This window comes from Cyanistes caeruleus, chromosome 18, assembly GCF_971803275.1.
Source record: "Cyanistes caeruleus chromosome 18, bCyaCae1.hap1.1, whole genome shotgun sequence".
Lineage (NCBI taxonomy): Eukaryota > Metazoa > Chordata > Aves > Passeriformes > Paridae > Cyanistes > Cyanistes caeruleus.
Window position 1 is genome coordinate 734476 of NC_141718.1, and position 23483 is coordinate 757958.

Genomic DNA, 23483 nt, shown 5'->3' on the forward strand with positions numbered 1-23483 from the left:
TACAGGCTGGGAGTGTGTTTGCACTCACAGTATCCTTGGGTAGCGGTCAAGGAATTAATTACACCAAGAGAATTCTTTGCTAAGAATTTTGTAAGTTTGGTTGTTAAAGGAGCTCCAGCTGAGTCTTCACTAAAGCCTGGCCAAGTGGCAGGAGTAGATTTATGGATCAGTGACCTGAGCCCTGAAGAATGGTGCTCTTCCCCATTCTGACCTGGATTTCAGCTCTTTAAGGTGGAGGGGGCGCGGGAAGTGCAGGAGGGAACAGCCACGCTCTGTCCTGGCTCCTGGAAGTCTGTGCCTGGGCAGATTTGCTTCTTCCAAAGCACATTAAGGAACATCAGGACATGAGGAAACAGCCTCAGGCTGTGCCAGGGGAGGTTTAGGTTGGATATTAGGGAAATTCTCATCACCCAAATGTTGTCAAGCTCAGAGCAGGCTGCCCTGTACTTGCATGGTGACATCGGTGTCTCAGCAGTGACAAATACTCCCAGAACACAATAACAGCCAGAGAGGGGAAGCCAGGGATGAGCAAGAAGATACTTTTGAGCTCCTGACTCTGGGAGGTGAGGAACACCCTGGCCATGGTCACTCACCCTCTTGTGGGGGTCTCGTCACCTTCTATTGACCTCCTGCACTGCACAGAGCCTTGAAGCATAATGCTTTCAGAAAATACACCATGAAAAGCATGTTTGCTAAGAAAGGGAGAAATAACTGTCTGGTTTGCATCTGTAGGCTTCAGTCACAGGGAGGTGTCAGATTTTAGGGCTTGAGCAGCATTGGGGTAACGCTGTGATCCTGTGTGTCCCTCAGCCTGCTGTGCCATCGCTGCAGTCAGTGCCCACCACCATCGTGTGTCTGCTCTGAGCCTGGCTGGGACCCAGCCCTGCTCTGCCCTGCATCTTGCTGAGAGCAGATTGTCACACATTGATCATCAGCTAGCAGTTAACAAATGTGGCACACTTCTCCGTGACGATTGCCGTGGAGTCACGGAGGGATGTGGCGAACACCCGTACACACGTTTGTCTTTGTAGAAGTGTTCTGTTCCCATGTGTGTGTTTGTAAGGGAGGAGAAATTCCCTGTGACTCTCCTCTGGTAACTGCAGATCTGTTAGGAGAGGATTGTGAGGCAAAACCACAGCATTTCTTCCTTTCCAAAGGCTGTCATGAATCCCCCCTCTCGAAGCCCAGAAACTGCTGTGCATCGATAGCAGGAGTGAGGTTCAATGGATTCTGCATTGGAAGGGTTGCTGAGGGAGATTAATCACTCCCGTGGCATTTGATGCTTTTGAGAAGTTTGGAGGATTTAGCTATAAACCTCTCATTTATTACAAAAACTTCACATTTCTGTGGTTTTGGAGGAAACCTTGAACGTATTTAAGTCTTTAAGGTTTATATCTGAAGACAAATAAAAAGAAATCCATAAAATTTCTGTGCAAGTTATTGCAATTACTTCTTCCTGAGACACCAGAAAAACAGACTGAGACTACAGTTATGAGAAGCATTAACTCTTAATCCTGTAAGTGCAGGCTGAAAGATTAGAACTGCAATTGTTTTGTGTGTTGTTTTTTTCCTTTGGTGATTTGAGTGGAAGGAGAAATTCAAGCAGGGCAATGAAAATCTATGTTGTTTGTTTAAATCCTTGTTATTTATATTTTTGCAAAGTTTATTTGAATGATAATATTTACCATAATGCCTTCAGCATCCTTAAATAAGGAGTGTTACAAGAACACAAAGTCAGGTTACACTGGTTAGTTACTGACTTTATTTCTGGTCTGTGTAGAGAAGAAAACAGGTGAAATATAGCTGCAAACTTGAAATTACAGACATGTATGCATTTCCAGCTCAAGCTCAACTAATAAAGCTTCCCAGTATTTTTAGAATGCTCTGCTGCTGGTAAAGTCAACAAAATCTCTGGAGTCATGCTGGGGACTTGACCCTAATATCTTCCCTTCTGCTGCTTCCCTGAATTGGGGCTTTAGCTGCATTTGGATCGTTCCTCCATGGCTGCTGCAGATCTGAATAAACTGCATGACTCAAGTGAGCTGGGGGAGAATCGAGACCCACAGCTCTCATATTTCATATAGGTCTGGCACAAATGTGGCTCTCTCCTTCCTCCACAGAGCTTCAGTGGGAGGCCAGCCTGTCTCTGAAAAGCAGGCAGTGAATGCCCAAATCCATTGCATAAATGGATTTTAGACACAGCCTCCAAGTGCACTGCGTTGCAGTTGCTCAGTTACACTCACTGAAGTTTTCACTTCAGGCTCATTTCTTAATTCCACTCGTAGTTTTTAGCCTTTCTAAATGCAAAAGCATTTTATGACAGAATGGGGAAAATGTATTCTCTTGGTACCCATTTTTTTCCAAGGTTATGAAAAAATGATAAAACTGGAGTTTTCCCTCCTGAGAAAAGAGCTCCTGCACAGGGCTGATGGATGCTGGCTGGAGATGAGCTCTACAGCATTTCTGCAATGAACCTATTTTGCTCTTGAGTAACTTTATCTGGAAGACATCTTTCTCCAGAGCAAGGCATGGTTGGAGGAGTGATCTCTGAGACAGAAAGGCTGTTCCAGTCCTGCTGTGTTTTTTCTTACTTCATCTGAAGCACTGAGGCAATTTACCCAGCCTTCTTCAATGCATGTTGTTATAATCCATGGTTTCTGTGGAGTAAACCTCACCACAGATCTCTGTTCTCCTTTATAAGGCTGAGCCAAAAAATGCAGTATTGAAGAAGTCTGTAGAAGCCCAACACAAAAAGTAATTTTTCCATACCTGTGACTACTGAAAAACTGTTTTTTCTTTCTTTTTCCTTGAAATTATCCTCCACTCTTAATGGCAGTATATTCACCTTTGGGGAGAACTAGGGCAGGCACAAGTTCTTTATATTAACTGGAACTTAGAATGTTTCCCTTAGTCACCAAACTGAGTGCTCCAACATCACCTGGGCGGTGTGAGGAGTGATGAAGGGAAAAGTAACAACACATGAACCTGGCTGTACAAACAAAGCTGTGACATTGTGCCTGGAAAACAGGAAGGGAGGGAAGGTGCTCTAGTTTTCTCTGTTTCTCACTGTCCAAATCTATTTAAACTGCCAAGAAATTAAATTGTTTTCTCCCAACTGGAGTCTGTTTTCCTGGAGATGCTAATGAGAAAATGACCTCCCTGTGTTTATCTGAATCCATCTCGTTTTTTCCCCCATCCTGTTGAGAGGGTGTCTGGCAGCTGGTGGTGGTCAGCCCACCAGAGTCTGCAAGGCTATTTCTGTATCCTGGGGGAGATATCCATCATCCCAGAGCTGGGAGCAGGCTGGGATTTCATCTGGACCAAAGCTCTGCTCCTGTGAAGAGCCTGAGCTGATTTGCAGGCACAGGGGTCCTTGAGTGAACCCATGGGATTCTGGTAAAGCAGCAGGACTTGTCCAGAGCTGAATGTTGTCTCTGAGCTTGTGCTCGTCTGGGTAAATATTAACTGTTGTTAGCTCTCCATACATAACACTGCTAATTCAGGCTGAGCTTTGCAAACACAGATGAGGCATCTTCGGGAACTTGAGGGAGCTGCGGTTGGAATGAAACACGCAGGGTTAAAAACGAGTGCAGAAATTACGGGAGCACTGGCAAAAGGAAAGGGAGATGCTGAGGAGGAGTCAGAAGAAGAGTGGGAGTTGTGGCTAACAGCCTGTCAGCCCAGATTTGTGTGCAGAGTGGGAACAGCAGGATCAGCCCCCTGCTCTCAGCAGGTACAGAACGTCAGGGGAGAAGCTCTTGGAGAGAAAGGGAGAAATTACAGGGGTGCAAAAGAGCGATGGTGCTTCTGAATATCAGAGACAAACAGGGGTGTGCTCTCCTCTGAGTGCTCAGTGTTAATTTAGCTGTGCAAATGATGGCTGGGGCTTTGGGAAAAACACTTCAGGTACTTGGTTTTTGCTGTTGCTGTCTGGGTGAAGACACGTGAAACTTCAGTGTCATTCTGCAGCCTGTTTTCCCTCGTGCTTCCTGGAGGCCATACCTTGGCTTTCCAGATTTTTTTCATTCAATTTATTACTAATCCAGTTGTGATTTCAGCTTTTTAAGTGCTATAAATAAATGCAAAAATATCATCCTTTGTGGAGGGGGAGAATAAAAGGTTCTTTTCATTTACATGCTTATTTTTCATTCATTTTTTGACACGTCTCTCTTCTCTGTGTTTCTGGAGCACAGTGATTATGTACATGTCTGCACTGAGGCTGAAATTACTGATTTCTTTTACAGCTTCTCTGCAGTAGGTCCTGCAGACAGTTGGAGCTAATTTGATTGTGTCTTGCTGAGGACTCTCTCCAACGGCAGAGTGAAACGTAAAAGACATGAATGTCATCTGTATTAGGGGTGTAAAACATCCAGCTGGGAATGGGGATGGGAAAGCTGGAGTGAAACAGATACACTGAAGATTGTTAAAATGGAATCTGTGGCCTGGAAGTGACAGCTAACACAGAATCACTCCTCCAGACTTCCCCATGGGCTGGGCTTGCTCCAGGGCAGATGAAGGGATTGAGGGGCACAGAAAACTCTCCTTGGAAACAGCCTCGGGTCACGAGGCCGAGCAAGGTTTGACCCTTGCATTAGACAGAGATCTGCTCTGAGCCCCAGGAATTACCACACCCCATTCCTGGTTCATAACAGAGGTCCCTGCTTTGCCTCCTCATCTTAGAATGGATCTAAAACCTGCTGGTTTTGAGGAAACTGCTCCTGCCACAGCCTCTCAAATGCTTGATGTTAAGTGTTGTAATTCTGCAGAGTAACACCGTTGTACAGATCATTTCTGTGTTCTTTACTCCATCCGCTTCCTTAAGGCACTGAGTCTTCTTGTTAATAGTCTTGGTCAGGTGAAATATGGAGGAAATGCTGGATGTGACCCTTAATATTCAGTTCTCCAACGTTTTTATTGGCAAACTGAATTTCTAAAGGCTTGGAGCTACAATATTTTCTATACCTGAAGCAGCAATTTCCCTTCTACTGTATATTAACAGCCACATAGTAACTTTTTTTATTCTGTGCTAGGGGATAAAATGACTTGGACATTTTAATAACATCTGGCAAATCATTTTCATTTTTCCTCTTATATGATTAATAATGGTCTAGATAGATATGTAGATATACTCTTTACTTACTGTGTAGGTTCATGCATATATAATGTAATATGGAGATGGGATGGATATAGAAAATAAGCAACAGTATAATGGGTTATAGTCAAAAACTCTAATCTGGGCACTTAAAAAACTTTGAATGAAATATTCTGGGGTTGGAATGTGAGAACAGTTCTGACTGTTAGAGTTTCAGTTAATCACAGCACCAGGTCAGCTGAAGCACAGTCCCAGTGCCATGTCCAGGGCTTTCCTGAACACCCCAGGGGTGGGGGCTCCAGTCCTTGACAACCCTTCCACTGAAGGAATTCCTCCTCAGGTCCACCCTGGACCAGTGTGAGTCTTTTGAGACACAGGGCTGGGGCTTACAAAGGGTCACTGAATACTCACTTGACCAAGGGGAATTGATGTTTGTGCTCAATCAGATCTCTCCTGGGAATTTATACCCATCACATAAATACCCATCAGCAGAGCTGTAAAGCTGTGGTGGTTCAGGTTTGTGTAGTGCTCAGTGCCTCTGTACAGAATGCAGCCTGTTTTATGATGTGCTGATTTGTCTTGAAAATCTCCTTCAATAGATTTGCCTTACAGCACATTTCAGCATGGGATGATTTCCAGTGGTAATAACAGAATTATTACAGGTTTGTACGTCTGCATTTGGACCTTTTCATTCATTCCTGCTCCCACCTTTGCTCCTGTTTTTCCCAATGGCAACAGAACCTGTTTCACTTAATAGGATTTTTCTTAGAGCATGATTGCATGACTTGAAGCTACTTGTGTAGCAGTGGCTGATGGTTTGTCCCTAGACTGGAGCAGTTCAGTAACGAGTTCTCAGATGCTCCCACTCTCCTCTGACATTTGCATCTTGTTTTCCTCTCCTTCTTGGTGGTAGCTTTGTCCATAGTTCTTTGTCAAACTGCACCATTGTGATAAAATGGGGATCTCTGCTTCCACGTGGCAACAAGAGCAGCTCACAAAATGCTCTCCCCCTGGCCTGTGAAGGATTGTTTTCCAGTGCCAGTCTGCAAGAACAGCATTCCAAATGTACCCTGAGTCTCTGTTCATCACAGGTCTGCCAAATCCAAGATTTGAAATCAACTTGGTAAATATCAGTGCTTTGTTTTTACTCCTGACTGTGTTCCAAAGGCCAGCTGAGGAGTTCAGACTGCCTGCCTTCCCAGGCAGCCCTTCTCCAGTATTTATTTAGTGAAAGCTGCAGCCTGTACAGAGTAATCCCAGTGCAATATCAACTCGCAAACAATTTTCTAAAGCATCTTTAATGTACGGTGTTACTGTACCCAGAGGTGCAGGGGAGCAGTATTAATGCAGGCATGATAGTTCTGAGTGTTCATATGAGTCCTCCAGGAATAATAAACAGCTTGAAATAACAACCAACAAATTCTCCAGATGCTTTTTATCCATGTGTTGGCAACTGTGTTGATTCCAGATCAATGCAGGGTATTAAGACATTTATATGATTGAGCTAAAAAGCTGCCAGGTTGTACAAGCATCGGGCTCGTAAAAAATAGGAGAGCTGAGTAAAGGCAGTGCTGTTGTGCTGATAAACTGCAGGAATGGAGCTTCCTGATAACAGAACAGAGAGTGGCACTGGGAAGGTGTGGGGTTTCATTCAGCAGCTGTACAGGGAAACTCGGGCTGGGTGTAAATCACTTGATTACCTGATCCCAGTATTTGAATTGGTTGCTTTTATAAAATGAGGCTCCTGGTAGTCAGGCCCCAGCCACTCCTTAGGCAAAGCCACACAAAGCCTTTATTTCAGATGGAATCCCAGCAGAGCTCAGAGCTGGGGTTGTCTCTCTGGTTCCTGGAGCAGCAGAGCTCTGGGATTCTGATGGATGGCACAGCTGGGCACCACAGAACACCTCTGGGAATCAGAGAACACCCAGAGTGCTCCTGTGGCAGGGAGCTGCTGCCTGGGCTGGTGCCATGGCCCAAAATCTGCACAAATCAGCTGATCTGAAGATGATGAAGGCCTTGGGAGCCCTGAGTAATTGGCTGTGTGGAGATTTGGATCAAACTATCTTCTTTGATTGCATGAGTCAAAACCACATATGGTTGGATAAAATGAAAATACACCCAGTTTTCCTTTGAAGTCATTTGAGAATATGAAATTGCCATGGCAGTGTAAACCCAGAGAAGATGCTGATGCAAATTCCTGTGAAGTGAAATGGGTTCTGTTCAGCTCTTGTACCAACTTTTAATGCAATAAACTTTACACAGAAATGTTTTTGAAATGTTCCAGATACTGTTTTCCTGCAGATGGGTCTGTAGCTATGGGGCTTTAGAAGCTGAAAATCTTGGCTTTGGACCATTTGTTTTGGAAAATGTTTGTATTTATTTCATGGGCAGAACATCATGAACAACTGCAGGGGTTTTTTTTCTTTCTATTTGTATTTAGTCTTGCATGTATTCCAGAATATTCCAGAAACTCACACAAGTGCTGTCAGGTGTTTGAATTTCCTGTGTTTTGCTTCAAGGACTGCTTTGTCATCTATTCCACTTTTTAAAAAGTTTGTCAGCAAGTTAGGAGATCTAAAAGTATTTCTTTGATTTTATTGACCTAATTTCATTTTTAATTGCTTTTTCAATTGATATCCAAATGAGGTAATATTCATCAAATAGACAGAAAAACAAGCAAAAGAATAGAGACTCTACTTTTTGGCTTTTATGCTCGAATCATGATCAATATAAAATATTTTAAAAGTGGATATTAACTTCTTCAGAGCTCCCAGGCTTTCATGTCGTGTCAAACCATTTCTTCACAGAAATGCATTGCACAGTTTTAGCTGGATACTGCACAAAGAAAAGCTTTCTAAACATCATCACCTTTATGTCCCAGGGCTTATTTCTGCAGCCTTATTCCTGTGACAGATTTACTCACATGAGAAATCTCATTGGCTTAAATGGAATCCTGTCAGGAGTAACAACTGGGTGAGTAAACTAGTGATTAGTTTTATCCCTTCTTTTGAAAACTGTATTAGAATTCTTCCCTCTTAAATACCTTCCCAGTGTCTCTCGCATCTTTCAAGTCACAGAGCACTACATAAAATTCATTACAACTCAATTATAAGGCTCATTAGGTAGGTAGTGGCATTTTGCCTATCTTACCAAGTTGTGAAACACTCATTTATTATCCATGGTATTGTTAGAATCAGAATGGAACAATGAAACCAAACATAACATAAAAGATGGTTCAGAGCATAAAACCATGGATCTTTGCCAAGAAAAGGTTTTATGTAACCTGCTTTGAAATCTCCCTGTAGGACGTTCATGGCTGGAGCACCAGGGAGAGCTGTCCTTTGGAGGTGATAATGAACTCCGAGCACCTTTGACAGTGCCACTGCATGCTGGCTTGTGCTGGCTTTTGTCCTTTTCATCTCCTCAATTTATCCAGCAGGTAGAAAGTATATTTATCTACCTGTACATCTTTAAATACGATCCAGCTCTTGCTTTCTGTGTTAATTGGCCCTGGTTTCCACGGCAGAGTGCTAGCAACAGCAGAATCTGTGACAGGGACTCAAACTTCCTCAGCACCACACACAGCCAGCAGAGTAATTTGTCCTGTTTCAAGCAGCCAGGGACAGTGTCCCCAGCCAGGCTGGCATTTCCCAGCATCCAGGAGCTTTTTACTCACTGACTCATTAATGCCAGGGGCTGCTGATGGTTTTCAGCACTGAATCTACTGCTGCAAGGATGCTTCCAGGTGTGAGCTTCAACAGCCACCTTAGCTTCTGGATTGAGGTGTTCCTGTCTAGAAGTGGGTATTTCTCTTGGGTCTGTGGCTGCATGTGCTTGGGAACGTTCTGTGTGGTAGCACTGTGCAGATTTGTGCAGCTGACACGGACTCTGGCTTACCCTGGGGTGCCCATTTCATTGTGGTGTCACAGAACCGTGGAATGGGAGCTTAAAGATCACCCAGTTCAGGGAACCTTCCACTAGACAGGCTGCTCAGAGCCCCATCCAACCCGCCCTTGGTATCCCTTTGTAACCAGAAGAAACCTCACTTAAAGCTCTTTCCTTATCCTGGTGTTTCTTGAGTCAGGTTGGCCTGAATCCCACCCTTTAATTCAATGAAATTCAGTTATTTTATACCTCACTGTTATTTATTGAGTCCCAACATCAGGAAGTGGGAACTCCTTTAGGCTGTACCTCCTTTACACAGAGACTGTGTCTCAGTTTGTATTGTTTGTATCTTGATGAGTGTTCCTATCATAAAACAACAGATGGGAAGTGACAGCTTTGAAGTGTTCAGGAACAGGCACATCCCCAGTGATGATTGAAGGCCTCCTGAGAAATGTATCAGAGAGCCCTGACTCATGCTCCTGTTCCAAGGTGAAACCCACGCTGAGCTCCTCACAGGGGATTTTGTGTTGATTGCCCGTGACACGTGTGCTCCTGGGGCTGGGTGAGGACACACTTCATCCCCTTGCTCTGAGTGGAAAGGTTCCCAGTGCCCAGAGGAAAGCAAAATGCCACTGAACTGTGAAGAAACCAGAGGAGACTGGTCCTTTCCTTCTCAAGCAGCATCTCCTCCCAAAGCAGGGCTCTGGGAGTTCCCTCTCCTGGTACGGTGCTCACAGTCTGATTCCAGTTCAGGCCTGTCCTTCCAGCCTCAGGGATATGTGTGCTCAGCCCCAGCACAGCACAGCCTGGCATTCCCAGCCATTCCCAGCCTTTCCCAGCCATTCCCAGGCTTTCCCAGCCTTTCCCAGCCATTCCCAGGCTTTCCCAGCCATTCCCAGCCATTCCCAGGCTTTCCCAGGCTTTCCCAGCCATTCCCAGCCATTCCCAGGCTTTCCCAGCCATTCCCAGCCATTCCCAGGCTTTATTCCCAGCCATTCCCAGGCTTTATTCCCAGCCATTCCCAGGCTTTATTCCCAGCCATTCCCAGGCTTTGCTCACTCCCCTGCCCCGCTGCCAGCCCCAAATGAGCAGTGTGGTGTCTGTCCTTTGCTCGCTCCTCAGGCCAGGCCATGAATGTCCTGGCAGTGTCTGTGTCCCCTGCCCTGCTCAGACACTGAGCCAGAGAGATGGATCTGTGCAATGACAGGGTGAGAATGCAGCCAGGGTTTGCCCAAGTGGGCAGGGCAGCTCCTGGAGTTACACACCAGTTACACACCGCAGATCCTCCTGCAGCAGGACTTTGAACATGGCTTTTGATGTTTAAACTGGAGCCCTAGTCCCACAAATCTCGGATTAAGTGAAGTCTTTTCTTACATGGTCACTTCTTGTGCTTCCTATTTGAGAAGATAATGGACTCTGTAAATTCTGCTATAAGAGCACCTGTGTCAGTGAGAAACCATGCCCCAGAAAATGAAATTCTTCTGCTGTGTTAAGTGCTTGGGTTCCAAGCTAAAGAAACCTTCTGAATAAAAGCTACTCAGTGCACAGTTTCTCTATTAGCAAAGTGCTGTATACACTAAATTATATTGTGTGGCTGCCTCCAGTTTAGATAAGCACATAAATGAGATGTGCTGAATCTACTCTTTTCACAGGCAGCAGTTCAAACTGGGTGTTGCACTGCAGCTGAAACTGTAAAATGGACATTATTCATATGAATGGGAGTAGTTACCAGTTAATGCTCACACCTTGATCAGGAAAGTGGCTCTGTGAGAAAAGTCAAAATTCCAGCAGCCTCCTGAAATTTCTGGCTGAATTGAGTGATGCAAAGTTTTGAGAAAAGTATTAAAATAATACAAGGAGGACATTTATTATCTTTTCACCTAAGTGTAATACATTTACCTCCTTTAGCTCTCCTCATTGCAGTGTTACTGGCAGACAGAAAGGTGTGCTCTGCATCACTGAGTGCTGCTCTGCCTGTCCCAGGATCATTTGCACACCGGTGCCAGTGAGCACAGAGCTGTTTGTGTGGGTGGAAGTGACCTCTGGCCTGGCTTAGCCCTCACACAGGCTGATGGACACAGGAAAACAGCTTTACTTAAACCTGACCTCCCCATGGAACCACGATCAGCTGCTTGAGCTGCACCATAAAGACTGGAAATCTTTGGTACTTGGGGCAGTGATGTGAACTGAGCTGTATTTTGGTTAACAGGCACTAGCCACAAGACAAAGTCCTGACGGTTTGCAGTTTGATTTGGCTCTTGGTCTTCAGACATTGCTTTCTTTTAGTTCACTGACTTCATATGAATGCAAAACACTAATGCCAAGAGACCACCCTAGATACAGCTGCAGCAGAGAGTGTATGTATGTTGCTTAGGTGTTTGTTTCTGGATCTTGACTGTGCTTGGCCATAGTTCAAGGTTTGAGATTTTTAAAAAAAAGCAGATTTGGTTTGAGATTAAATTTCTTAGATTCTCTTGAGATGCTAAGATCAAACATGGACAATCCTAGAATAATTCCTTTGTTTGGAGCTGCACTTTAATCAGAACATATTAAAAAGTAGTTTAAGATGCAGAGGAATGGATTCTGAGTGTGACCATGAAGCCCTGTCAGCTCTAACGTTCTGCTTGCCTGATTTTGAGCTTCCCTTGTGCCAACTAAGCCTTAGTTTAGTGGATTCACTCTTGGCTTTCTTGGATTAATTTAACCACAGCCAAGCTGTGTGGCTCTGAAATCTCTTGTGACTGAAATCCCAGGCAGGACATGGAGCCTCAAAAGGTGTATAATTAAAGGAATTGTGCTTCGCTTTACTTTCAACACTGTTCGAACAAAAAGCAGATTTGCTATTCATGTAGGTAAGAGAATTATGGCAACAGGCTTGGATTTTTTTGTCTTGCATCTGCCCTGATGGAGCTGAACACCTTCCCCGTCCATAACAGAGCTTCAGCTCACACCAAATGGATCACTTTCTATTTTCAGACTGATCTCATGAAATCACAGAGACAGCTGAAAATCGTAATTAGTCTAGCACTTAGTTTGGGATTTAGCAAGCTACAGCTGAATCCAATCTTCAAAGGGCTTATTCTCTTCAAATGCTTGGAGAGTTGTTTCTTCATCCTGAGCTACTGCTCATGGAGCCAAATACTTCCTCTGGTGCTCTTCCTCTCACCAAGTTTATGAGATGTTTTAGTCTTTGCTTCTTTCTTTCGCTGCCTTAAGGAACCTTTCCTGCTCAGGTCTCAATCAGCCTGCACACCAATTAAGCTAATTGGCAACACATTTGAAACTCCCTAATTACAGCTGCAAAATTTTCAGAGAACAACCTTTTTGCAATTTTTCCTTCAATCAAAATATAAAGCAATAAACCCCCTGCAACTCTTAACTCTTCCCTAATAAGACTTAAAACACTCCAGAAGAGCTTGGTCAGGTGAGTCCTGGACCTTGTGGCTGCTCAGGGCTGGCTCCCAGTGAATTTCCTCTGAGGAAATGTCCCCATGAGGAGCTGTGGGCAGGCAGTGGTGTTTGGAGGGCACATGAACCCTCCTGAGAACAGAACAGCTGTGCAGGCTCCCCCAAACTGCTCCAACTGCCAACACCTGTGGCTTGGGCTGCCCCAATCAGCCAAATCATCCCCAGCTGAGCCTTGTGCTGAACCAGAGCTCCTCCCTCACCCCTCAGCTCCCTGTGCTGGGACAGCTTTGAGAGGACAGCGTGGTACACAAATGGTGAGGATCCTGCTTTTAAACAAAGTAAGTGGTTTGGGGTTTTTTTTTTTTTGTTTTTGTTTTTTTCCCTTTGGTTGTGTTTTAGTGGAGGAGAATTCCCTCTATCTGAATTGAGATGTTATTAGTAACTGATGGTATCTCACTTGCTGTTACAAAAAAGGCCAGGTTACTTTGGCCTGTAAGTGAGGCTGATTTCATCTTTTGCTGGCCTTTTTGATCCCAGCAGGGGAAGAAGGTGCATCTTCTCTTTTAGTTTCACATTTCCTGTAGCTTGTTTGTTTTATACATCACCCCTTTCCATCCTGCATTATTTCTACTGAGCTGCTGTGCCCTGTTTGCAGTCTCCAGAGCAGTTCCCAGTCTGCTCACAAAGGAGTGATTTGTTGCCTTGAGCCTCGTGGCTGAAGGGAGTGAGGCTTAAGTAGGGATGGCACATAGAGGGCACGACAATGACTCGTGGCACTCGTGAAATGTCAGCCTGTGACCTTTAAAAGGGCTGAAAGGAGCTGGGGGGCACGAGCCCTAAAGGGTGTTCTGTCTGGGCACAGGTGGGGCTGGGAGAACGGTGATGTTCTACAGCCTGGGGAATTGCCTGTTCCTGAGGGCACAGCTCCAGCCAGCACCAAATGGATGTTGGCTGATTTGGAGCTGTGAGAACAGGAATGTTCCAGCTTTTGGAATTGCCTGTTCCTGAGGGCACAGCTCCAGCCAGCACCAAATGGATGTTGGCTGATTTGGAGCTGTGAGAACAGTGATGTTCCAGCTTTTGGAATTGCCTGTTCCTGAGGGCACAGCTCCAGCCAGCACCAAATGGATGTTGGCTGATTTGGAGCTGGGGGAGCAGTGATGTTACAGCTTTTGGAATTGCCTGTTCCTAAGCACAGACCCCACTGTGCTCTGAGCAAACTCTTCACCTTTAGGTAAAGCAGGAGAGCAGCTGCCCTCTCTCAGTACCAAATCCATGCAGAGGGACAGGTCTGAGATCTGTCTCCCCTGGCAGGGAAGGGGTTTGTTTCACACCAGGTGCCCACACGGAGCAGGGAGGCGGCAGGGCTGTGGGGCACGGGGGGCTGTGGGGCACAGGGGGCTCTGCACAGCCTCAGCTCCGTTCCAGGGTGCACCACAGAACCAGCTGGGAGCAGGTTTTTGGGGGAGCAGCAGGCAGGGAAGGCTGATAAAAGCACAGGAGGTGTTAAACCCTGACTCCTCATGTTGGATAGAGGCAGCAGGATTGTGATGAGCACAGACCCCTGGCCCTGGAGGATGTGAGCCCCTGGCCCTGCTGGGCACGCAGTGCTCGTGCTGTTCCTCCCGGGCACTGTGAGTGCCTCACCTGATGAGCCTTCTCCTTGGAAAGCTCTTGCTGTGCCTTGTGATGGGGCTCTCCACCTGCTACAAGTGTTTCCTCCCAAGGTTTTGCCAGTGGATCTGCTCTGTCTTCCCTCTCCAGGTGGAATAGTCAGGTACCAAACCTCCTTCCCAAGTGTGCTGTTCCTCACTTTCACCCACTGTGGCATCAGCAGTGCTCCTGCTATTTGTACAATTTAAAGCGCTCAAGTCTTAAATTTTATATGTGGCACCTCTGTGAACCACATGCAATTTGGCAGAACACTTTTAATATGTCATTTTAATGCTTTTGCTTTCCTTCATTTTCAGTGGTTTGTCTTGGTTGATTTACTCCTGGATGTTTCCTGAAGTGCCAGGCAGTAAATGTCTGTACATTCTGTGATTTGTTCCATCGAGTCAAACCATTTTTCAGGGATGGGGAAAGGGGCTGAAGCACTTGCAGACTGTGTGCATGGATATGTAAAGAAGCTTATCTTAATTTGTAAAACAAGAGATAGTAATGTAAATTAGATTAAGTAATCAGTACTTTTCTGTTTGGTCTTAATTATATATTTGTTGTCTTCTAAATACAGGTTTAATCCTTCTCTTTGTTATGTAATAAAACAACAGTTGGTAGTGATTTGTGGATTATCATAACTAGGCATAGAAATACTTGCTGAACTGTTTATTCTATTTATGCAGTGATTTGAGTTTATCCAGCTAGGACAAATGAGAGGTGGCTGGTATGTTCAGGAGCAGCCATCCACAGGGAAGCAGTGTCAAGCTTTAAAGGAACTGTATTATTAATTATTATGAATATACTAAATTAATAAAATAAAAAATTCCAGTAGCTCTTACACATGCCAGTGTAGTAGAAAGGCTGTGGAATAAAATGGAGATGCAGAATAATTTTCCTGAGAAAGTAATTTTCAAAAAGTAAGATGGAACTTGAGAAGAAAGTTTGGAGGCTTTAAATTTTTTCTCTTAAATTTTTAAGGGGTAACATTATCCTTTCCCATGGTTTTATTAGGTTTTTTTTCCTTTCCTATGGTTTTATTAGTTTTTTTCCCTTTCCTTTTGTAGTGCTGGGGTGCTGAAAGGTGTTTCACTTTGGATTGACCTGAGAGAACTGTTTTCAGGTTGTGATTAGTTCAGCTTGGCAGCTGACAAATCAGTTACACAGAGAGCAGAACATAGCAGAATGCAGCAGCAGTTGTGTGAATGAACCCTGCTGAGCAAAATGCAGGTTCCAGGGGGAGCTGGGATGGGGTGGTGCCTCCCTGCTGGGCTGCTCAGACCCCACCATCCACCCTGCTCCAACTGCTCCTCATTCTGGAGACAGAATTCAATTAGAGAGCTTCAGCTTTCATCTGTTATTCACAAGTGTCAGTTCCACAGCTGCAGAATCAGTCTGGTGCACACTCAGTGCATGCACCTTCACATGTTTGTTTGCAGCAGGATTTGCACTCAGCTGCACACAGACAGCACCAGGAACTGTTTGAGATGTGCCCACGGATCCACACAGGCACATGGTGATCCAGTGGTGAGGAGAATGGGCTGGGATGTGCAGAGATGCAGCCTGTAAGGGCTGGCTGTGACAGGGATCTCTGTGAGGACCTGCCTGCCAGAAAGCGTATCTGTAATTTGCTTTAAATACACAGGAGTTGTTTCTGAGTGTCCCATCGTGTGTTTTTCACCACTGCTTCTGAATTCCTGATATTCCTGGCAAGTATCTCAGCTTTCTAATTTTGTGGGGCTTTTTTTTGTTTTGTTTGTGTGTTTGACTTTGTTTTGATCTTGAAATCTTTGAGCTCTTCGTTTATTGCTTCCTGTGCAAGCAGAGCCATCAGTGGGGGGAGGCAGAAATGGATTCCCAGAGTGTTGCTGTTGAAAGCCTCGAGTGCTTCAGTCTGTTGGACACAGCAGCTCTCACCTCACAGTACTTTTGCTGTTGGAGTTGTTGAGCTTGAAGTAGATCTCTCCTGTCCTGGTGCTTCTTGCAGTGCATTATTGTTTGATGTTGATGAAATCGGTGTCCCAGGGTTGCAGGAGGCACGGTGGGGAGCAGTGACAGGGGAGGGATGATGGCTCTCAGCTGGAACCTTCCCCCAAATCAGCTGCAGCTGCTGGGCTGGCCACAGCCCTGTGCCTGCCAGAATCATTTCCTCTCTCCCCAGCACCTCGGGTGGCTGTGAGCTGGGTTTATTTATTGCTTGCTTTTTTTTTTCATTTTTCTGATTTTTCTCTCTGTAAACTTTGTGGTGCCCATCACTGCTTTGCCCTTTCATGTTCAGGCTGACATCATTTTGTGAAACAGTGTCATATTCTTTTATCTAAATACTTTTCTCTGTAATTATTACTTTGCTGCCTTTTCAGGTGGGAGCTTGCCTTTGTTATATGATCTTTCTCTGATCATTTTTGTATCACTTGATAATATAAAGGTGTATGTGTTCCTCTGAGGCCTTTTTATTTAAATGATTTCTTTATCTGTCTGTCAGTGTGAATAATAAAACAGTTTCAGGATTGTTCATCTCTCTCCTAATGAATGATCAGGTGTCATCTATTCTAACATCAATGATTAATTTACAAAAGTTTCTTCAAACTTCAGTAAAATGTGATATTAACAGAAAATATTGTGTCATCAGAGCTGAGTGCTGTTGTCAGAGAGGCTCGATGTGCCTGATGATCAGGCCCTGGAGGCAGCAGGAGCTGCTGTGTCCATGGCAGGGACCCCGAGCTGGGCAGGGGAGGTGCAGGAGGAGATCCTGAGCTCCCCGAGCCTGGGGACGGGGTCTGTGTGTCAGGATCCTGCTCTCTGCACACATGGACATCCTTTGGTGCTGAGACTCGACTTCCACAATTACCCAGGGAGTTCCTGATGGTCAGGCTTGTGGAAAGGATGAATTTGTTTGGGTTTATTGCCCTTCTCTGGAAGCATTTGAGTGGCTCCTGCCAAGCCTTTGGATCATTCCTGCGGTGGGGCAGAGCTCCCTTTGCAGAACCCCTGTGAAGGCTGGTGTCAGTGGCTCAGGTGTGCTTTGTTGTGATGTTTCCCTTGCAAAGGCCTCTCTTTAAACACATCAGTACCTGACTTGTCTTGTGAGTTTCATGAAGCTGAAGCATCTTGGCTCAGAGCATTTCCTCCTTGCCTGACTCAACACTTACAAACTCTTGGTTTCTCACTGCAGTGGTGATGCTTGATAGCTTCCACAGAAAGAATGTGCAGTCCTTTTAGAAGTGATGGTACAGGTGATTTGTTGGCATCTCTCAAGTTTAATTTGCTTTATTCAGCATCTGCTGTTAAGTGTATGTTGCAGTCTGTAAAATACTCCAGCTTGTTTAAAATTCTCTTACAAGAAATGAGGAGTCACCTTTTCACCCAGAAGCTTTTCAGTGTGGTCTGCAGCCTTGATGTCCAAACCCTCTTTCCCTGACTTTCTAACAAGGTCTGCAGGGATGTGGGGCTGGAATGAGAGTTGTAATAACTGGGGGAAGAGGGAGAAGTTGGCAGGTTGGGATCAGCATTGCTCTTGGAGAAGAATGATAATTTCCCAAGGATGAAACGGTCACAGGGAGCATTATAAAGTGAAGCAGGCAGAGCAGTCTGAAATGCTAATGAGGAGAGGACTTAAAAAGAAATTGGTGATTTTGGGCCTTGAAGCCATTTCTCTTTTTAATTTGTTACAGATAAATGCATGACTCTTGGGTTGCAGGGTTCTGTTTTGCTTTCCTCTTTGTGACACATCGATTTGGCTTTATCACTGCTCTCTGGGTACTTGCCCTTTAGAATGCTGCTGGTTACCAAAAGCAAAGGGGTTTTTTTGGAAACTGTTCTTTAGTGGTGTGACAGCACAGGGGGAAGCTCAGGGTTCTTGCTGCAGATAGGCTGGAGTCTTTAATTTCTGATTATGCTGATTTTCCTCTTCCAAGCAAGTGACTGAATATTGGAGCACTGATTTCCCATCAATGTGAGCAGTGACAATTGATAGTGATCAATTGCTGCTTCAGCAACTGCACAGCTGTGTAGGGAATTCTGTGCCCACTGGAGACTGGACTTTCTTCCCAGTCTCTTTCATTCTGAGATGGCCACACTTATCTAGGGTGAGTTTGTTTTGGTTTGCTGCTGACTTTTAGGTGATTCTGTGGATTAGCTTCTTTTAAGAAGCCAGATACTTTTGCTTTTACAGCTAGAAAGCCTTTTGCTCCTTTTTTTAAACTTCAGTTTATTGTTTTGCATTGTGCCAGGGCCTGGAGGCTGTAAACAAGATCACAGCTTTGGGATTTTAGGTGCTGCTCCTACATAAATTGCAGGATAAATCTGTTATGTTTGCAGCCTACAGACAAAGGGGAAGGGGAAAGAAACAGTAGTACCCTATATTTTCTGGATATAGAAAAAATGTCTGAGGTTGGACAGAGTGGATTGCAGCACCTAAATGGAAGATTCATGGCTGGGAGTAACTGGACCACAGTACTCATGAGCAAATAAATATTTAGGTCAGATGCTAAACAAAAAAATAAAGACTATTAAAGCATTTGTGAATTAGAGCTTGAGAAACTGGGTTGTCTTTGAAAGCCATCTGTGGTAAGCCTTTGTCCCCCTTCTGCATAAGAGTAAGGATTTGAATTTGCTGTGGGGGGAAAAAAGGTAATTTATTTCATAATTAGGGTAGAAGATGTGAGCACAAAGGTCAGCTGTTCAAACAGGAAAGGTGAATACTGTATTTACATCTGTATTTTTTAAGTTTCTGTGTTTGTTCTTTGGGCCTGCCAGTTCCTAGAAAGGATGCAGAGCTTGTTCTGTGGCTGACAGCCTGCCTCAGGTAATTGCTGGCTGGCACAGTTAAAACAGGTGCCCTGCAGTGGGAGAGGCTCAGTGCCACTGGAAATGTTCTGTGTGTGCAGTGATGTACAGCCTCCAGGTAATGCAGCTGCATCAGGGCACGGTGGAGGGTTGGGCAGCAATGAACCCTGATGGTGATTTACAGAAATAAACCTCTATTGGTGGATAAAATGAAATAGAAAGGGCTGTAAATTGGATGCAAATACAGCTCCTTTTGAAATCCTCACCGGAGTGATGTAGAGGAGCTCATGTGTAAGTGGCTATTGTGCTAAATATTTTTAAAGTGAAATTCAGCCTTGTGCAGGAAACCATTTAGAGTCCATGTACTGCCTGAGAGTGCTGAGAAGGTTGGAGTGAACTCTGGGTGCTCCATTGGCAGCATTTGCTGTAAAATCATTGCCTTGGATCCCTGCACAGGTGGAGCTTGCTGTAATGGTCAGTGCTGAGATGTGTGGGTGCTAACTGGGTCGCTTTGGCTCTGATGATAAATGTTTATTGCAAGTGGAGAAGTGACCTCTGGCATGTGTAAACCTGCACAAGCTACTTCTTTTAATCTGCCTGTCATGCAGAACGTATCATAAAGCGTTGTTTTCCAAGCTGATCAGATAAATCATCATCTGCCCAGGCCACCTCTGCATGGACTGATGAGGTTTGCTGCCACTAATCCCAGCTGCAGCACTGCCAAGCCCCTCAGTAAAGTCAGAGAGGTTATATCACTGCATGACTTGAAGATCTGATCTTTGAAACTCTCCTTTCCTTCCAACAGTGACTGAGAGTCGAGGGATCCTGGAGAGCATTCAGAGGTTTTCTTTGCTGCCCACCTACCTGCCCGTCACCTATCGCATCCACAACGCAGATATTTCCTTCTTTCTTAAGGAAGCCAACCAGGACATCATGAGGAACTCCAGCCTGCAGTCCCGGGTGGAATCCTTTCTGATCTACAAATCCAAGAGTCCCCCCGTGTTGAACGCCAGCTATGGACCCTTTTCCATTGAGCAAGTAGTGCCCCAGGACTTAATGCTGTCCTCAAATCCCTTTGGATCTACTAACAAGTTCTCCTTTGACTGGAAGCTGAAGGCCTTCATCCTGAGCACCAAGATCTACCTGAGCAAGCCCAGGGTGCAGGTGCTGTTCTACATCGTGGGCAGGGACTGGGACGAGTACAGCCCCGCGGAGCGGCTGCCCTGCCTGCGCGTGTTCGCCTTCCGCGAGACGCGCGAGGTGCGCGGCAGCTGCCGGCTCAAGGGGGACCTGGGGCTGTGCGTGGCACAGCTGGAGCTGCTGCCCAGCTGGTTCAGCCCCCCCAGCGTGCTCACGGGCCGCAAGAAGCAGATGGACAGGTCTGAAGGGAGCCCCGTGGAGCTTTACTACTCCATCCAAGCAGGAGATGAGAGAGGGGAGTGCGCCAAGGAGGACGTCAGGAAAAGTAACGGGATCCGCTCAGGGCGCAATGACATCGATGAGTCGGGACCTCCCCTGCAGAGGATTGGAAGTGTTTTCCTTTACCAGACACATGCTGCCCCTTCTTTAACTGAAATGAGGTTGGATAATAATGTTGTCATCCAGTATGCACCAAAGACCGTCAAACAAGGGGACATTCTGACTTTCCTTGTATCTGTTGCTAAAAACTCCACAGAAGATCAGTTCACGCTGAGGTAAGGCTGCTTTTCTTTCTTTGGTACCTTACTTCTTGTTTCTCTGCTCTTGGAAGTCGCTTTCTCTGTGTAAACTTGACAGTCCATCAATTGCTGCTCTCCAAAACTTGTATTGCTTGGTTGACTCGCTGCTTCTCGTGGTGTTCAGTGTGATACTGAATTAACTGAGATGTGGTCTCTTGGATTGAGAGGCCTTTTCCTCAAGTTGTCCTTTGAGGAATGCTTACAAAAATTGAAATGGTAGAGCTGGGACATATCTATGTATTAGGAGGAGATAACATCTAAATTCTTGAGAGCTGGAGTTTGCAGTTCTCCTAATCTCTCACTGGACTCATGTTGAGATTAATGAAGCTTAAATCCGCAGAGTTATTTACAGGAAATGAGCAAGAATGGGCATTTAAGAGGATTCACGTGTTTCAGCATCTCTCCCCAGCTTGCTGTGAGCCTGGCTCTGCATTACAGGATGTTTGAGGTTCCTAAGTATTATTGATCTACCAAAACAACTTCTGAAAGCGAGGATCTGCCCGAGGGGGTGGTGGTTGGTGTCTGAATGTGACATCAAGTGCCTCATTCTGTCCAAGCACTGAGGTGTCCTGGGCAGCTCCTGTAAGCACCAGGACAGTCCCAGCCAGAGCAGCAGGGGCACAGGGCAGGTGAGTGGTGCCTGCCAGGGGACCTGTCCAGCTGTCTGTCTGTCTGTCACCTGTGTCCCAGCACTGTGTGAGGGTTGTGTGGCTGAGGAGTGGAAATCTGTGTCTGCAGAGATCGCTCCATTTCTTATCCCTTCGTAGTGACTCGTTCCTCAGCCCCCAGAGCTGAGGTAAATGTCACACTGGCTGGGGATGAGGCTGGTTTGTCTCAGGTTTGTCCTGGAGCTGGGGGGTGTTGCCAGAGCTGCCAGAAGGTTCCTCTGGAAGAGCAGGTGCATGGCAGGAGGGAGCAGTGACCTCCCTGCTCGTACAAATAGCACAGGCTGGCAGCTGTGCTCACAAACAGCTGGGCTGGGCACTGGAGGGGCTCTGGCACTGCCAGCCAGGCAATCACAGCCTGCTGGGCTTGAGATGAGGCTCCTCTCGTGGTGACACATCTCCTGTTCCAGGGCACAAATGGCTGAGGCTGGAAGTGGAACATGCAGGAGCTCATGTCTGCCCTGGCCTGGAGGAAGGAGTAACTCACATTTGGCACCACTGGCCTCAGCAGGAACAGCTCCACACAGGAATTCTTTTTCCCCTCCCCTTCCCCCAGGGAGATTTGTGGGGAAATGGTTTGCCCTAAAATCAGGACATTTTCCCTTTGCAGGTGTGTGATGTATAAACTGAATTACCACAGCCTTTGGTTGCTGACTCAAGGGCAATTATTTCTTTTTCACCTGGTGGAGGACAAACACCTCTCCTCACCATATCTGTTTCTCATCTTCTGAGTCAATCTAACATTTCAATTGTTTTGGAGTGCTGATTTCAAGCCAGACAATCCAAGTTCCTCATAGCAAGTGTCCAGGGATGTCTTTATTCTCTGTACTAACGACTTAAAAGGGATCACATCAGCAGACATGGAAACTTCTGCTACATTTGAAAATAGGTTTAACTGTAAACATTAAAAACAATTAATTAAGGTAAAAAATGTTTATTGTTTTTACTCTGTAGAGTCTTAGAAATCTCACTTCAAAGCATCTCTGTTTCCATGAGCTGTAATCCATTAAAAGTGGAGCTGGTTACAACCATGATAATTATGTTACATATAGGTTTATAAAATTTTCAAAAACCTTGCTTTGTTTAAATTAGGATGAAAACTCAGCACCTGAGCTTGTAAAGGAATGCTTCTAAAATGAATTTTCTGGAACAAAAAGGAAAAGATGCGTTTGAATTGTAGCTTTTTAGTCGGAGATCTAAGGTATCATAAAACAAAAAATAAGCTAAAAATAGGAAGCGAATATCAGTTCAAAATGAAAAGTGTGGCATTCTTGTCTTAAAAACAGCACCTGGGTGTTACCTTTAAAAAACAAACTTTTGTAACAGCTTGCTGTTGCTTTCTTGAGCTTTGATTTCTCTTGCCCTGCTTTTGTGAGAGTTCCTGGCGCTGAGGCTGGGAGCTCTGCGGTGCCAGAGCATTGTGACACGCTTTGTGCCCCTGTGGGGAGCCAGTCCTCTCTCTGATCTGCCCACAGCATCTCCAGGGGCTTTTTCCTGGGGTTTTTGGGTTCGAATTGTGGTTCCTGTGTTCATCCCTCCCAGATGTGTTCTCCATCTATCCGGTCTCCTCTCATTCTGATCTCCTCTCATTCTCTCTCCTCTCTTTCCCTCCCTCCTCCAGTGTAACTCTTTCATGAGAAACTGCATTCATTTTTATTTTGAACCTGTCCATTGTTTTTTGAAGTTCTGTCTTGAGTGGCAGCAAGATTTGGAACTATATTCATGAAGTGAGGCCAAGGGCTGCTGGCAAAATGCTCTTACCATTGCTTTTGCTCCAGTGGACTGGAAACTGTGGCTTGAACAGATGGAAAATATAGGATATACAGGTCAAAAATGAAGAAACAGACATGCAAAACAGCCAAAAGTGAAAAAAAATCACTACTGAATTCTGTTTCAGAACTATTGTGCTTAGAGTAAACCCTATCCCCTTTCTAATAGGAAATCGTCTTCAAGGGGAGCCCTCTGCAAACTTGTGAATACTGAAAGATTTAGGGAAAGGTACCTTTGGTTTTTATCTTGTGCTGTTCTGCACAAGGGAAGATTTAGAGGAGTGAACGTGGAACTGATGGACTGTTTTTAATTTGAGAAGGAGTTGGACCACAGGAGCCAGGGCCTAGGTTTTGTTTTTTAATGAGCTAGGGAAATTAAAAATATTTGTCTTGGCTCTGTATGAGCATGAGAGATTAGAGGAAAGGAAGGAGATGAAATACAGATGATGGATAAATACGGAATATTGCTTGACTGGGCCTTAGAAAACTGAGGGGTTTCTCAGTT

The 23483-nt window shown here is 45.2% G+C and overlaps 1 protein-coding gene across 10 annotated transcripts in view; it reads left to right on the top strand.

Annotated features, from left to right (window-relative positions):
- TMEM132D (transmembrane protein 132D) overlaps window positions 1-23483 on the top strand; it is a 224851-nt gene that overhangs the window by 47285 nt on the left and 154083 nt on the right. For 5 of the 10 annotated variants that reach the window (XR_015277856.1, XM_086856464.1, XM_086856461.1 and 2 more), the window contains one exon: window positions 19632-20520. Coding sequence is in view for 9 of the 10 variants with exons in the window: in XM_086856461.1 (XP_086712587.1) it covers window positions 19632-20520 (889 nt within the window). In the remaining variant the exon portion in view is untranslated. Of the gene's footprint in view, window positions 1-5307; window positions 5450-7973; window positions 8066-12082; window positions 12724-19631; window positions 20521-23483 lie in introns of those variants that run through there. The other 5 variants (XM_086856467.1, XM_086856469.1, XM_086856465.1 and 2 more) reach the window with 5 other exon arrangements.